Source organism: Nelumbo lutea, chromosome 1 (genome assembly GCF_056320005.1).
Source record: "Nelumbo lutea isolate HS-2025 chromosome 1, American lotus-T2T, whole genome shotgun sequence".
NCBI classification, from domain to species: Eukaryota; Viridiplantae; Streptophyta; class Magnoliopsida; order Proteales; family Nelumbonaceae; genus Nelumbo; species Nelumbo lutea.
In genome coordinates this window covers 197,288,873-197,305,126 of record NC_142684.1, presented here as the reverse complement: position 1 = coordinate 197,305,126, position 16,254 = coordinate 197,288,873, and the positions used below count along the sequence as shown (strand labels likewise).

Sequence of the window (16,254 nt, the reverse complement as noted above, 5' to 3'; positions counted from 1 at the left end):
CAAGTGGAATATAAATGGATTATAGTTTTAAATGAAAGTAAATAATTTAGCACAATAATATATCATTGAATATGTCAATTTCAATATAATTAATCTTTTCTAGTAATTACAATTTAATGCAAATATATCTAATATATATTTAAGTTGAAATGGGTATACAAATGGATTAAGTTAATGAATTTTGTGAAATTTAATGGAGTAATGGAGATGAGAGAGAATTAGTGGCATTAGTTATTGAAGGCAATGTTTTTTAACCATCGTTGACTCAGACGGTCAGACCATTTGGCCCGAAAACCATCCAAGCAACCGGTTCTATTTCACCTCTAACCCATTCTTTGGTAAAAAACCGTTGACTCCATCAGAAAATCGTTAACTCAGGCGGTTGAACCATCGACTTGTTTGACCCAAATGGTGGTTCACAATTTTAAAAAGTTGCATAGAAGAAAAAACATAGGACTTCAGATCTGAGATCCAATCTGAGACACGATCTCAGATCTAAGATTGAAGACAAAGAGAAGAAGAAGAAGAAGAAGAAGAAGAAGAAGAAGAAGAAGAAGAAGAAGAAGAAACATTGTAGAGAAATCGATCTCAGATATGAGATCCGAGAACTCAGATCTCAAATCTCTATTGCTGCCACCTCACCGTCGCCGTCGCCATTATCGTCGTCAGTGAGCGTCGAACCATCCCCTTCCTTCTTCTTCCCTCCTTCCCTCCTTCCTTTACTTTTCTTTTTTTCCTTTCTCCTATTTATTTCTTTATTTCTTTCTTTCTTTTTTTCTTTTTTTTTCTTTTTTTTTCTTTTCTTCTTTCTGAGCCGACATTAGTTTATCGATCTCTTCTCCATTCTACTTTCTCATATTAACATAATATTTGCCCTAATGTAAAGTTGCAAACCATCCAAACCATTCGACCTGGATAGTCGAACCGCTAACCTGGAAACCGGTAGCTAGAATGGTTCCATTTCTGAGTCAGTTTTTAAAACCTTGATTGAAGGAGAGAATTAATGGCATAATTAATGAAGAGAGACTATTAGAAGAGTTAATGGCCTAAAGGGAAAGAAGAGAGAGAGAGAGAGAGAGAGAGAGAGAGAGAGAGAGAGAGAGTGAGTGAGTGAGTGAGTGAGTTAATGAAGAGTGTTAAAGTCTTAAAGGTGATTGGTCAGTACTCGAATTATTTTGTACAATTTTAAAATGAGAAAATTCAAAAAATAGAAAGAAGATAAATAGCTTTGAGAAAAACCAAAAGAAGGAAATTGCATTTTAATATATAGATATAGATGTGGAAACCCAAACTACGGAATACAATCATGGCCAGGTTTGGTATATCCAAATTTTGCTTTGTGGAAGGCTAGAAACTATAGATATGAGATTCAAATCTAAGGATGTAATAAAAAAAATAAACCATTACATAAGTTAAAAGAGCCAATTTTATGTAGTGTTGAGTTGCATGTAAAATGGCCGAAGAAAATTAGCATTTTCCTAAGGTTGTGTTTGATTGGGAAGTAAATGCGAAATGATGTAAAACTCCACCATCAACTCACATTTACACATGTTTGTTTCCTGTGTAAAAGCGAACTTGTGTAAAACTTGGCCCAGTTTTTCAACTATTTGTTTGAGATGTAAAGTTTACATCAAAAATCAATGTAAACAATTTTTTTCATTTGATGTTGGGTTGGCGACATGTTTGCTATTCACTACTTTAGAACTCCTAGGTTGATGTTGGGTTGTCCTCCTCATGAGGTGGGACCCACAAATAAATAAAGACAAAATGAAGTAAAGTGAAAAGGACAAAAAGAGGAAATCAACTAAAAGGGCATTTTATATTCTTTGTCTTGTCTTGACAAGACAATACGTCTTTTGGCTACCGACGAATTGGGAGAATTCACTCTCCACTCTCTCTCTCTCTCTCTCTCTCTCTCTCTCTCAACTTTAACAATTCTCTAGAAAATAACAGAGAACAGAGAAGGAGTTTTGAGAAGAAGGGTTTAGAAGAAGAAGGAATTTTACAAGGGCTGAAACGAAGAAGACAAATATGTTTTCAGCATCTCTTCTTGCTTCAATTGCTGTGTTTCCACCTTTGGTGAGAGATTTCCTATTTTATTAATGTTTTTCTTGTTGGAACACAAGAGCTTTTTTGATGTTCATCATCTAGTTCTCACTAGATAGAAAAAACATTGTATCCCATTTTCATTGTTGAAAGTGGATGATTTGGATTTCGGTCCCATGGTTTTTACCTTCACATTGAGGGGTTTTTCCACATTAAAACTTGGTGTCTACTACTGTTGCTTGTAGGAGTGTCAACGATATTCGAAAATCGGATTTTGAATTCGATATTCAATATAATCGAATTGAATTTGGATAATTTGAATATCTAATCGGTCGAATTCGGATATCCTATTCTTACCGAATAGTTAATCGGATTCGAATTCAGATATGACCTTATTCGATTCGATAAATATCCGAATTCGGTCGATTATTTAATTCTTATATATAATATATAAAATATTTTATATAATTTATATATAATAATTAAGTTATATAAATAATTTATATACTTTATACTTTATATCAATAAAATATTTATTTTATATATTTATTAATTATCTAAAATAAATAATTAATCAAATTCGAATCGAATTGGATATTCGAATATTTAATTAGATTCAAATTCAGATATTAATTTTCAATATCCATCGGATATCGAATCGAATTCGGATGTCGGATTTTCTAATCAAATTCGTATTTGGATATTGCTTTATCCGATTTGAATTCGATCCGTTTACACCCCTAGTTGCTTGCTCCATTTTTGGTTATTCATTTTCATTACTGCATACTTGTTATTTATTGGTTAAGAAATACCTGATTTGCACAAGAAAAAATATAGGGATTATTCCCAACGAAGTGGTATCAGAGCTATTAGTTCTTGGTTCTTCTGCAAATCATGGAAGGAAATTCGTTTAGGATGATTTCATTGAACGAGAGCAATTTGTCTCTTTGGAAATCAAAGATAAAAGATATGTTGCCCTCCAAAGACTTGTATGCACCATTGAAATGTGAACAAGGCAAGCCTAAGGATATGTCAAGTGACCAATGGGAAATTCTTGACTTGAAAGCCGTTGCATGCATTCAACAATGGTTGGATGATAGCATTTATCATCTTGTGACAAATGAAACTTCAACAGTTCTAATGGAGGATGATTTGACCCGACCTACTGAGATGATGGCGCGTGGACCTGACTCAACACGAGCGACAACTCAGCATTATGGCCTGACCACGACTAAGTAACGAGCCTGTAAAGCAACTCGCTACATCATAGTTCACTGTGGGGGGAGCTCGCTACAACGCGAGCTCCAGGTCCCCCGAGCTACTGAGAAGGGAAAACTCCAAGACTATTTCAGCCCGCAAGCTAAGGAAACCAGCTCGCTCCAGCACTTAGGCAGAAGAACTGCCCCAAGGACCGACCTTGATAATGGTCACCCCGAAGTACCCCTAAGAGCTTGCTACAAAGTAGCACGCAGCAAGGATAGCTCACTACGAAGTAGCTTGTGACTAAGCAACACGACGTTCTCAGGAAGCTTCTATTTGACATGACTGTACCAGTCAGACTGCGCCACGTCTCTCGACTAACAGTGCAGCCCTTGTCCTTTCAACAGTTTGCACCCACATCTCTCGACAGATGGAGGTGTGCCTGCCCCTTTGGGATGTGTCACTCATCCAAGCGGATAGTACACTATAATGATCACCTACGCAGACCTAGCAGGTAACGACTGCGACAAAAGCCCAGTGGAGAGGACACTCTCATACTCACCCTCACACTCTTGGGTTTTATCTGAACTCGAATTCTTATTTGCTCACGAGCTAACCTCACGAACACAATGATCTAGCGTGACCAACACTCTTAGCCTTTTACACTCTTTTCTTCCTCCCTAGCATTCTAACTTAAGCTTCGGAGTATTCCCACTGGGCAAATCCCCGAGAATCCTTCTACTTCATCTTCTCAAGTGCCATTCGTTGCCAGCAAGGAGTCAATCCGTAGCCAGCTAGGAGTGCCCGAATCATGCCTCATCATTTGGCGCCGTCTGTGGGAGGCTAAGTGAACAGATGGACTTAATGGGCCTAAAACCCAATTCGAACTGGCTTAATGAGATTAATTAAAAGAGGGCAGTTATGGGATTTAGATCAATAAATAAGACAAGGGATTATCCCTATCTACTCAAAGAGTCCAGATCCAAATAAAGATTTGGATTAGGAAACTCCTGATTAGGTTAGGAGAACCCCTCTTTAAGGCTATAAATAGGAGAGCAAGGTGAACCCTCAGAGCACAACAAAAATCATCTGACTGACTGCTGAATTCTAGAGAGAGACAATACACTTTGATTGCACTGTCTCCTTCTCTCCTGCTCTTGCCACCATACCAGTTTGATCTCCACTTGTGGGAGCGATCAAGAAGGGTTCTTGATATTGCCTTTTGGTAGAAAAGGTAATCTGAAGTTGTGATCACTATCCATCCCTCCATCAGATTCTTGCTGAAGAACCATCCTATTGATTCTGCTTCATCCTGCACTGTGTCATCTTCGGTGGAAGCAGCCTTTGGATTTTTCCTTGGGTGTGAACACGTTCATTAGATGTTATTATTACTTCACATCAGGTATATCCCTCCACTCCCTTTTGGTTTCAGATCTGGTTTGGTTTGGGTTGAAGATTAATCATTGAAGATGCGGTTTTCTAAAATAGGAAATGTGATTCCCACATGGGATAGAGAGAAATTTTTGAAATTTCACCCAATTTTCCTATAGGGTTCGTCCATACATATGATGGATCTCTCATCCCTTTCAGTTCTTGTCAAGAAACAATTCCTCCCGGGCTTGAAAGGTATGGATTTAGATTCATGTGTTCATTGTTTTGCTGGTAAACAATATAGAATTTCATTTCAAATAAATCCTCTTCATAGAAAGCAAAATATCTTAGAATTGGTTCATTCCGATGTATGTGACATGAAAGCCAAGTCTCTTGGTGGTGCCTCTTACTTTGTTACATTAATTGGTGATGCATATAGGAAAGTATGGGCATATACCATGAAACATAAAAATGAGGTATTAGAGATATTCAAACATTTTCATGCTAGAGTTGAAAGAGAAATAAGAAAACTTCTCAAATGCATCTGTATAGACAATGGAGGTGAATATATTAGTCCATTTGAGGAATATTACAAAAACAGTGATATTTAGCATGAACAATCAGTTCCCAAGACTCCACAACATAATGGTGTGGCTAAAAGGATGAACCGTACCATTGAGGAAAGAGTCAGGTGTATACTTTCACATGCTAAATTGCCAAAATCTTTTTGGAGAGAGGCAATGTGTATTGCTTACTATTTAATTAATCTATCTCCTTCAATTGTTTTGGATGGAGATGTGCTAGAAAAGGTGTGGACAGGGAGAGATGTCTCATATGACCCACCTACGGGTGTTTGGTTGCAAGGCATTTGTGCATATTCTCAAAAATGAAAGGTCTAAGTTTGATGTAAGGTCCAAGCAATGCATTTTCTTGGGTTATGTAGATGAAAATTTGTTAAAGATCAAATAGTTGAGCTTGAGAACATTGCAAAGTCACAATCAAAGCCTGAGAACTTTGCTGATTTGGATCAAGTTCCTTCCTCTATTGTGCATGGTAAAAACAGAAAAGATTTACAAGATAATGTGGTTGATGATGATAGAGTTTCAGGTGGCAACCTAAGTGAAGTTGATCATTAAGAGGGGGAGCAGCCCATAGAAACTCCTTAAGTACCACAAGAGCAACATAAAAACTCAAGAAGAACCATAGCTGAGAAGGCCTACTAGGGAATGGGTACCATCAAAGAAATACTTTCCTCATGAGTATGTTATGCTCAGTGATGCAGGTGAACCACAACGTTATGAGGAAGCTGTAGAAAATAAAGAAAAAGAAAAATGGTTGAAAACTATGCAAGAAAAATTATATTCATTGCATAAGAACTACACTTATGACTTGGTGGATTTACCAGAAGGCAAAAAGGCACTTAAGAATAAATGAGTATTTAGATTGAAAACAGAAGATTTAGTAAAAAATAGGGCATTGATTTTGATGAGATTTTTTCTCTAGTTGTGAATATGTCATCAATCATATTAGTATTGGGCCTAACAATAAGTATGAATTTAGAGGTTGAGCAGCTTGATATCAAAACTGCATTTCTTCATGGTTATTTGGAAGAAGGCATCTACATAAAGTAACCGGAAGGGCTTGAAGTCGAAGGAAAAAACACATGGTTTGTAAGCTAAGAAAGAGCTTGTATGGGTTAAAACAAACACTTAGGCAGTTGTACAAGAAATTTGAGTTCTTCATGGTGGACAATGGGTACAAGAAATAATTACAGATCATTGTATATTCATTAAGGAATTTTCTAATAATGATTTTATCATTCTTTTACTTTATGTTGATGATATGTTGATTGTTGGGCAAGACATAAGCAAGATTAGCAGGTTGAAGAAAGAGTTAAGCAAATGTTTTGATATGAAAGAATTGGGTTCAACACAACAAATTTTGGGAATGCAAATCTCTCGTGATAAGAAAGCTGAAAAGCTATGGCTATCACAAAAATGGTACATTAAGAAAATATTGGAAATGTTCAACATGGACAACGCCAAGTCAACTAGCACTTCACTTGCAAGTCACTTCGAGTTGAGTCTTGAATAGAGAGCCCTTCAAGTGAGAAATAAAATGAAGAAATGATGAATGTGTCATACTCTTTAGCCGTTGGAAATTTGATGTATGCTATGATTTGTACTAAGCTTGACATTGCACATGGGATTGGTGTACTTAGTAGATTTCTTTCCAATCCAGGCAATGAGCATTGGAAAGCAGTTAAGTGGATTTTCAGGTATATCAGGGGCACTTCTGAATTATGTTTATGTTATTGTAGTGGTAAGACAGTGTTGCAATGCTATACTAATGCAGACATGACAGGGGACACTGACTCTAGAGAGTCCACATTAGGTTTTTTTACTTACTTTTGCAGGAGACAATGTCATGGCAGTCCAAACTACAGAAATGTGTTGTTTTATCCACTACAAAAATTGAATGCATTTCTACAACCGAATTTTGCAAGGAAATTTTATGGATGAAGCGATTCTTTAAAGAATTGGGTATACAACAAGATGGATATGTTGTTCTTTGTGATAATCAGAGTGCTATTCACTTAGCTAAGAATCCAACTTTTCATTTCAAGTCTAAGTACATTAATGTTAGGTATCATTGGATAAGAGATGTTCTTGAGAAGAAACAATTGCAACTAGAGAAGATCCATATGGAAAGGAATGGTTCAAATATGATGACTAAATGTTTACCCAAGAACAAGTTTGATTTCTACAAAAGCTTAATGGGTTTGAGTATGAAGAAAACCTTCTCATGAGTCGAAGGGGGAGATTTATTGGGTTGTCCTCCTCATGAGGTGGGACTCACAAATAAATAAAGACAAAATGAAGTAAAGTGAAAAGGATAAAAAGGGGAAATCAACTAAAAGGGCCTTTTGTATTCAAATACGCCTTTTGGCTATCAACTAATTGGGAGAGTTGACTCTCCACTCTCTCTTTCTTTCAACTTCAACAACTCTCTAGAAAATAACAGAGAATAAAGAAGGAGTTTTGAGAAGAAGGGTTTAGCAGAAGGAGTTTTATAAGAGCTGAAGCAAAGAAGACAAATCCATGCATCTCTTCTTGCTTCCATTGCTATGTTTCCACCTTTGGTGAGAGATTTCCTATTTGTTGTCTATTCTATTGATGTTTTTATTGTTGGAACACAAGAGCTTTCTTGATGTTCGTCATCTAGTTCTCACTAGATGGAAAAACATTATATCCCATTTTCATTGTTGATAGTGGATGATTTAGATTTCGGTCCCGTGGTTTTTACCCTCACATTGAGGGGTTTTTCCACATTAAAACTTGGTGTCTACTATTGTTGCTTGCTCTGTTTTTAGTTATTTATTTTCATTATTGCGTACTTGTTATTTATTGATTAAAATATCCTTGCTTTGCACAAGGAAAAATATAGGGATTGTTCCCAATAATTGATAGAGGAAAGAGCTTAGTTGGATGTTCTCGAGGTCAACCTTGGACCCCCTAACAGTCATCGGTTTAAGCAGGTCTAGTGGAATGTTGATGAGTGGCGATAGGGAATCTTGGTGCAGGTGGTGGCAGTGGAGTCATAAGAGACTTATTAAATCAAATGTTGATAGCTTTTTCTAAGAGCTATGAATTGGTGACCAATATGGAGGCTGAGCTACACAGGGAAGGAAGTTATTAATAGCTTGGTGATTATGCGATAATCTATTTATAGTTCATATGGTTCAAGGATATATCAAATTAGCTGTTCAGCAAGCTGTGGAACTAAGATGAAGTTTTACGTTAGTGCCCACTATAAATATGCAGATCCCGTATATTTAAATACTAATTTAGAACCTTATCATTGGTTTTACAGCCTACTGAACAACTAAAACATTCAGCTAAACCTTGTTCGGATCTATCTACCTCTACATTGGACCCAGTGGCATCGGAGCTGCTAGATTCTTTTGATTTTCACATCCTACAGAGAAGCCAATACCGTAGTTGATGCTCTAGTTGGGTGTGACTCTTCTCAAGATAATCTCTTCGTCACACGGAACAGCTTACCTACATCAGTCCGTAATGCCCTTCATCAGGACGATATGGGTCTTCGTGAACTTATGAGGTTAAAAAAATTTAATGTCATCAAATAAGCATAAAATTATAGAGTGAAGATGGTTAATGAGTAATGACAATTGTCATTAGGCTTAGGGCCTATGACTTAGCAGAAATGGATTAGGGCTAATACAGTCCAAATTGCAGCTCTAGATTCAGGTTAGGGTCAGTTTGGGTGGATGAGAGTAGGATTGACCTCAACAGGACCCAATGAGCCCGGCTTTCAACCAACCCTAGTCAAGATTCAAGACATGAGAACGTGATGTCACGTGCCTTCATGGGTAAACTCGGACCCTTCTTCGCTCCATAAATAATCTGTGGCATCCAAGCGGTGAAAATAGATGGGCAAAACCCCAAAAGCACAGACATTTTGATTGCATGTTTTCAAGTTTCAAATAGAGAGAAACAAACTATCATTGGCTGTAAAAGAAGTCAAATGCCAAGTATGTGAAGAACACCGGAGATTTTTCAAAACTTGAACTTTGAATTAGAAAGAGAAAAACGGAGAAGTAGGGATAGGACCAATGCAGATTTGGCATCCATTCCAACTGTACTTCGGGCCAATAAATTCTGACTCTGGGCTGATCGGTCGTTCTCCAAATGCTGCCAGAAGAAATACATGATATTGGAAGAGCTTTGATCAATTAAAGTGAGCTGTGTAGGTTGTGACTCGTGAAGGCACTTAAAAATATTTCCTTGCTAAAAAGTGAAGTGAATAGCCAAGCTTATATCTGAAATTCTATCCTTGTCCACAAATAGAGCTCGTAGACTATGTACACAAACGCACAAGCCAATTACAATTGACTTTTTTCAAATCCACAAATGAAATCTAAAACCAGTAGGTGCATCAAAGATGCCTACATTTGATTTCAAGCTTGTACTATTGTTTTAATGAGCGTTTTGGGAAGAACAAAACCAGCTCTTCGCTCCTCGAACGAGTACTCGACTTCTTCTTCATGCTCCTCTTCAATTGTTTTAGCACCAAAAAGGACGGTGGCAGTGGTGGTGGGCCTGGTGGCAGGGGCTGGTGTGGTGGCCGTCTGCATGGGTACAGAAATGGTTGAAGGAGTACTGGGCATATGAATTGGCATCCCCTTGGGGGTCCTGTTCTCATCATCATCAGTAACAGTAGACAACTTGGACGGTGTAGTCAATGGTGTATTGTTGCTTGGGAGTGTTTTCTGCAAAGTCCCACCATGTACCTTGTTCAGATCTTCCCGGAAGTTTGTTGTGTTATTGACCTTGGACAACATTGCAGAAGAGACAGGAGAGAAGGGCTTTCGCTTCATGGGTGATTCAATTTCACTGGCATTGAAGGAGTGTTTCTTTACTGGCAGACCAGCAACATCCAAGCCTCTTCTGCCTACATAATGAGTGAAAATGAATTATTGGTTTAAGAGAATATAAATGAAGAGAACAACCTCCTGAGTCATGAAGAAAAGAGCAACAACCTGCAGATAAAGCTGCAAAACTATCATCCTGATTGTGGCTTAGCAAGTCAGACTTCTTGTTTGGGCGTAGGCGTGGAGTAGCCTTTGTAGAATGAGATAGATCGGGTTTAGGAGTTTGCAACATTGCTCCACCCAGTGAGAGTCTTCTACTACTTGCACCTCCTGTTGACATTCTAGGACCTTTTTTTCCACTCTGGAGCTTCATTGGGCTTGGCTTTGACCCAAACAGTGCCTCCTGCTCTGCAATTAGTTGTCCTTGGAGTTTCTTCTGATCCTGTAAAAAGTTAATATTGGGTAGATTAGATTCAAGGGCTTTCACACATCCAGCATGTGACCAGCATGTGATTGACCACAAGTAATTTTCATCTAAACCAGAGGCCATACCCGCTGCCTTTTGCGTTCTTGTTCTTTCTCTTGCCTTAAAATATTATATTCTTCAAGCATAGATAGAAGCCGAACCTATAGAACAGAGAAGAATAAGATCGGTCTCAATGTAGAGACTCTTGATACATGGTAGTTCACTTTGATGAGTAAATAATGGTTTACTTTGGTTCTGAAAAGATCAGGGGAAAGTCAAACAGAACTTGAGCACTAGTGTTGAAAAATAAATTTGATAGGTCATTTTTTAACAGAATATGTTTCTAGAGTGGAGTGGATGAACAGAATTCATACTGTTGACTACACATTAGATGGGATAAAGGTAATGATGGTGATGATGGGATTTGAAGATGTGAGTTCTTACACCATCATATGCAAACTCAATGCCTCTTTCTCTCTCCCATGCTGTGACTTTTGATACCAAAGCATCCACCATTGCTGCTCAGACACCAAGAAGATAAAAGTTGTATAATTGTCATACGTCAGATGGAAAGCAATAAAAAGAAGCCATGTGCGGACTGGTACCAGGAAGTTTGTTTACTATAGCACGAGCTTTCTCAGCTCGCTTCAATGTAAGATGTGCACCTCTTCCAGCATTGTAACGGTTGTCATCCTAAAATACCACATACATGAAAGTAAGCCAGTGGTAGAAAAATTAAAAACAATGTATTCTCAGAAAAAGACTAGGAAAAATGCATCACCCTGTTATATTCCTCAAGCCAGCTCTCTTCTTCACATGCAGCCAACCATTTCTCAACCTTCTCCAGTATCTCTTTCCTGCTAAATGCTTCCTCTTTGACCCTTGCAATTTGCAGTTCGATCTGTTCCAGAATGCTAGCAGGGTCTACAGCTCCTGAACCAGAAGAAATATAACATTAGCATAAAATGAACAAGTGATAAGAAGTTCCAATTAATCAGAATAATGCAATCTATTATATGCTCTTACCAGACTCGATAGCTTCAATTGCATATTCCATTGCACCATCAGCCTCTGCCACCAGGTGTGTCCGCCTGCAAATTTCCTCCAACTCTGATCTCTTCTTCAGGACAAGTTCTTTCATCTTGCTAGCTTTCAAATCTTCAAGCCTAGAAACTTCCTCCTCAACCTGCATCATAGATTTACTTACTTCTCAGTTTAGCTATATACTTAAAAAATGTAAATAAACACTAGAAAAAATGTTCTCTTAAAGTGTAAAATCATCGACTTACATAATTAATGAATTCCACAGAAAGAGTATTTGGCTCAGTTATTTCATGTTCTGAAGCAGCTATATTACAGGTCACATTCTGAAAAATCTGCTGCTCTTCTATTGGTGTATCCATCAAATTCCACAACTCCAACATGGTAGTGGCAAGATCTTGCAACTGTGACAACTTGAAGCATCAGTAAGAATAACAAATGCTCATAATGACAGGGAGTTGTAAAATTTCAGCCCAACAAGTTACCTTCTGCATCCTCTCAATCTTGACCTTCCTTAGCCTTTGTATTGCAGAGGCCAGCCTTTCTATTGTATCATTACTTATGTTCTTTGTTCCTTCAGAATCATCTAAACTGGGGTGAACCTCATTAATCGTTTGCTTGAAATCCATGCCAAGCACCAAGCAGAGTGAGTTTAGAGTATTTAGGTGATCAAGGACCTGTTTCAGGCGATCACTCTGTACAAAAATAATAGTAATAGATAAAATTAGACTAGTCAATGAAATCCAAAATTGCTTAATGTATTTTGTCTTGTGATTTTCATCCTGTTGAGAGCCGATCAAACCTTTTCTTTTTGAAGAGCATGCAACTGTTGGTGCAACTCTTCAAGTTTTCTCAATGACAAATCAGTTTCATCAACAACTACTTTGGATGGATTATCAGTTGATCTGCCAATCTCATTTGAGATTTTCTGTATATGTTCAAGAACTTCAAGAAATTGATTCTTTCTATCACATTTCCTTTTCTGCATCTCTTCCAGTTGTGGAATAATGGCTTTAAGCTCTTCCTTTAAGCTCACAGCACTCTGATCACACTGAATAAGAAAAGCCCAATTGTTTGAGGTTGGTAGTAGATATAAAGAGTATTTTTAAACAGCTGAATAACAGTCAAGAGAAGGGCAATGTTTCCAAAAATTAAGTATAGTATGAAAAAGAACACGTTATTTTTTCCATCCCGGCATCTATTCATCTATTGTCACAAGTTGGGTATGGAAACCTACCTGCCGGATATGCACTGGTCGCTCACCCATTGCTGAGCAAATGGTTGCAAGTTCTGCCTCAGAATCAGCAATTGCTTGCCGTAGCTGTGCTCTGCACCGGTTTGCCTGATCTACCTTTCTCCGGTATACCTCTAGACACTCTTGTTCCAACTCGAGCAGCATTTTATCCCTTTCAGCATCAGACTCTCCAACTTCGTTCCATATGATCTGAATTGAGCAGTGTCAGGAATAGTTAAAACATTACAAACAATGGACTATATATAGTGACTCTGCTCCAAAGTCAGCTTCAGGGATATGTTGGCAACAAGAACAAATAAACAAAGAAGGGAAAGAGATAAAGTTAATAGATGATATTAAAGCTTCAAAATAGAAACAGAAATAAAAACAACCTGAAGTTCATATAGTAGAGATCCACAAGTTGTTTCCATTTGCAGAAGTTGATCAGTTTGGAGATTAGACATGCTGAAACAATTATTTCCTGCAAAAAAGGCTATATTATGTGGATAACCAAAGCTTTGAAAGAGAAGATAGAACCACTAATAAATTGTATACTTCAGCTATCTTCTCTGATTTCAGAACCAAGCAAAAACACTAGTTCAATCACTATAAGACAACATGCAAACTGATAGCAAATTGGAAACTACATTTGCAGCATGGGTTTCTATTAACAAAATAACAGAACTAATCAACAGGTTTTTGTTTAATTACATGTTAAAGAAATAGATGGGGGAAACAGTTATAATGTTGTATACTTTTTCTTGCAATTCAAATAGTTTCAAACTCTGGTATGCTTTGCCATTTTGATCTTCTTTGCAGGATCACTGATCACAACTTGCATGGATGGTTGACTAAATACATCTAGCTGATCCTGAAGCATCACAGTATAAAGCATGGTACTGAGAATAGAAAACAATATTTTCCAATTTTCCAGGGTATGAGATTATTATTCATTATAGTATAAATGCAATAGATATCTCTTTTATTGTCTTTGAATAAGGAGTTTTACCTTCTGTTTCTTTCAACCATTACTTTTCTAGGTTTCCTAGTTTAAATCTGAAAGAATTCCAAGAAGATGAAGCATTAACTAGCAATTTCTTCATGTCTCAACTTAAAGGTGTGAACCTCATGACATGCCATGTGACTTGTCGATTAGCCATCAGGACTTACAGAAAACATTGCAATAAACCTCATCTATTCATAACCTCCTTATTGGGACATCCTAACATCTTAATCAATTAAGAGGCTTTTCAAATTGTTTTTTACTAGAATACTTATAGCAAAGAACATCTTGGGTACTAGAAAATATTTTCCAAACAATTAATTGTCAATGTTGTACTGCCCATACCTCGGGTACTAGAAAATATTTTCCTCTTATTAATCAAATCTTTTCCAAACAATATAACTTCATGACATGCCATGTGACTTGTCGATTAGCCATCAGGACTTACAGAAAACATTGCAATAAACCTCATCTATTCATAACCTCCTTATTGGGACATCCTAACATTTTAATCAATTAAGAGGCTTTTCAAATTGTTTTTTACTAGAATACTTATAGCATAGAACATCTTGGTATCTTCAACAGCTGCAGCATCTTCTCTGCAATTTCTTCACATTTTGGACTTGAAACTCTTCTAGAAAGATGTTGTTTGGTTTGAAAGAAAAGGTAGGGAAAGGAAGGGAAATATAGGGAAACCTGTACAAACCTTTAGCTGCTGTTTGCCTTAGGGTGAACAGAAGCTATCTGCCTGGAACACAGGAATCCTCCTTCTCCCGTGTTTTTTTTTTCTGCTCATGCAATTCAACACTGCCTGTCATACGTTCAGTGCCGTATAATATCCAATTCTTTGTGCCTCAATTCATACATTACTGCCATCCCTTCACTCATATCCTTTAGTCAACTGTTCCATTCGTTGCTATTTATTCCTTTTTCACCTCTTTCATTTCGCAAGGAGAGAATCAACAGCATGAAAGTTAGAGACTAGTCTATCTCTACCAGCTGCAGATATGGTATTACTCTAAGATACCCAAACCTTCTGTTGTCGGCAGTTGGGTCAAATTAGATAGATCTCCTTGACTACATTGATTATTACGATATAATCTTATTGTATAAAAGTAGTAAAGAACGTAGAAATAATAATTCAGTTCCCATTTATGCTTTTACCTAAAATAGACAAAGAAACAGTTATGACTCTTAATCGCCTTACCAGAACTGGAAAAAAAAAAAGAAAATCAACTATTTGTTTTAAGTATCCAAGTTAATAACCGAAAAAAGAGGAATCGTGAATGCCAGATTCCTAATTTTCATTTCTTGTTCAGCACAGGAAAACGCTAAATCCCAAAAATGGACCCTCGGACATCAACTCTGGTGTCAGTAATCAACTAGATTAACATAAAGTTTTGATAAAATGGGGAAACTACCTAGTTTAGTTTGGATTTTCGGAAAATAAAGGAAGAAAAGTAAACGTGACACAAATGAAAAAGAATGCACAGAGAACATACCTGATGGAGCAATAAATTAGGGCTTCTGTCGATTTTCTAATCTGGAGGCTGTGTTACCTATCCGAAGAATAAATAGGATTTTGTTGTGGCAAGAAAATATGACTTTGCTATCTGCGAATCAACTACCCAACGACGAAGATATCAAGACTCGTGGAGAGAAGTGTGAAAAGATTTAAGGGTTTGATGAAACCCTTGGAAGAAGTAGAGCGCGTGATTTGAAATAGAGAAAGGGAAGAGATAGAAGGGGGGGAGAGCTTTCAGAAAGAGAGTGTAGTGTAGAGAGAGCGCAAAAAGTAGCCGTTTGAAAAAAAAAAATGGAACGTTGGGGAGAGTTTTTAAAGCTATGCCACCGTCACGGGCTGCAAGACTTACGTGGCCATTTAATTGGTCCCTTAAATCACAAAAAGACAAAACGTAAAATGGGTTCTTCACTTTTTTTGTTTTGGGGGCTTTGGGCAAACATTGGATTTGTTTTGGGTGGTACGTGTTTGTTGTGCTCTTGTGATTTTAATTTTTAAGGGATTGGTGGTTGGTACTTGGTAGCAATCCCCAATTTGAATTTTGAGACGACGATGCGCGTTACGGCTTACGTGGCGACCATCGGACGGCTTACATGGCTTACGTGATGAGTGAGTCCGCTCTGTTGCATTTCCTTTTTAATTATGGGACACTTGTCACATATAGAATGAAGTGGAACGGAAGGCTGATCTAGGGGAGGATATGCTCCTTTGAACGGCGGATAACATAGCCACGTGTACGTGATTCTTTCATTTGATGGGACCTAACTATACTTATACTTGTATACGTGAATCTTTCATTAATCCTCTCAATTCATGATTACGGCTTATCTATTCTAGTAATCCTCTGTTAATTTCTTTAACAAGTTGATATACGATTAATGTCTGTTCTTAATCTAGGTTAATGCAACAACTAAGGATCGCTATAGCTCAAGGGAGGGAACCACGGTGACTTGAAAATCATTAAGGTTTTCCTACA

At 37.4% G+C, this 16,254-nt stretch overlaps 1 protein-coding gene across 3 annotated transcripts; it reads right to left on the bottom strand.

The window, feature by feature from the left end:
* Positions 1-9,395: 9,395 nt before the first annotated feature.
* Positions 9,396-15,789, bottom strand: PLE (Microtubule associated protein (MAP65/ASE1) family protein). Of its 3 annotated transcripts, none has more exons than XM_088962060.1 (13): positions 15,259-15,789; positions 13,146-13,234; positions 12,757-12,963; positions 12,322-12,570; positions 12,005-12,214; positions 11,768-11,923; positions 11,505-11,664; positions 11,260-11,411; positions 11,084-11,171; positions 10,923-10,996; positions 10,565-10,639; positions 10,181-10,454; positions 9,396-10,092 (listed from the first exon to the last, which is right to left on the bottom strand). In XM_088962060.1, the coding sequence occupies exons 2-13, from the start codon at positions 13,215-13,217 to the stop codon at positions 9,599-9,601; spliced, it is 2,211 nt and encodes a 736-aa protein (XP_088818186.1). In that variant the 5' UTR covers positions 13,218-13,234; positions 15,259-15,789; the 3' UTR covers positions 9,396-9,598. The 3 variants fall into 3 exon arrangements, with proteins under 3 accessions (XP_088818186.1, XP_088818187.1, XP_088818188.1); XM_088962061.1 differs by having other exon boundaries at positions 13,146-13,246; positions 15,259-15,556; XM_088962062.1 differs by lacking the exon at positions 15,259-15,789 and adding an exon at positions 14,463-14,578.
* Between the last annotated feature and the right edge of the window lie 465 nt (positions 15,790-16,254).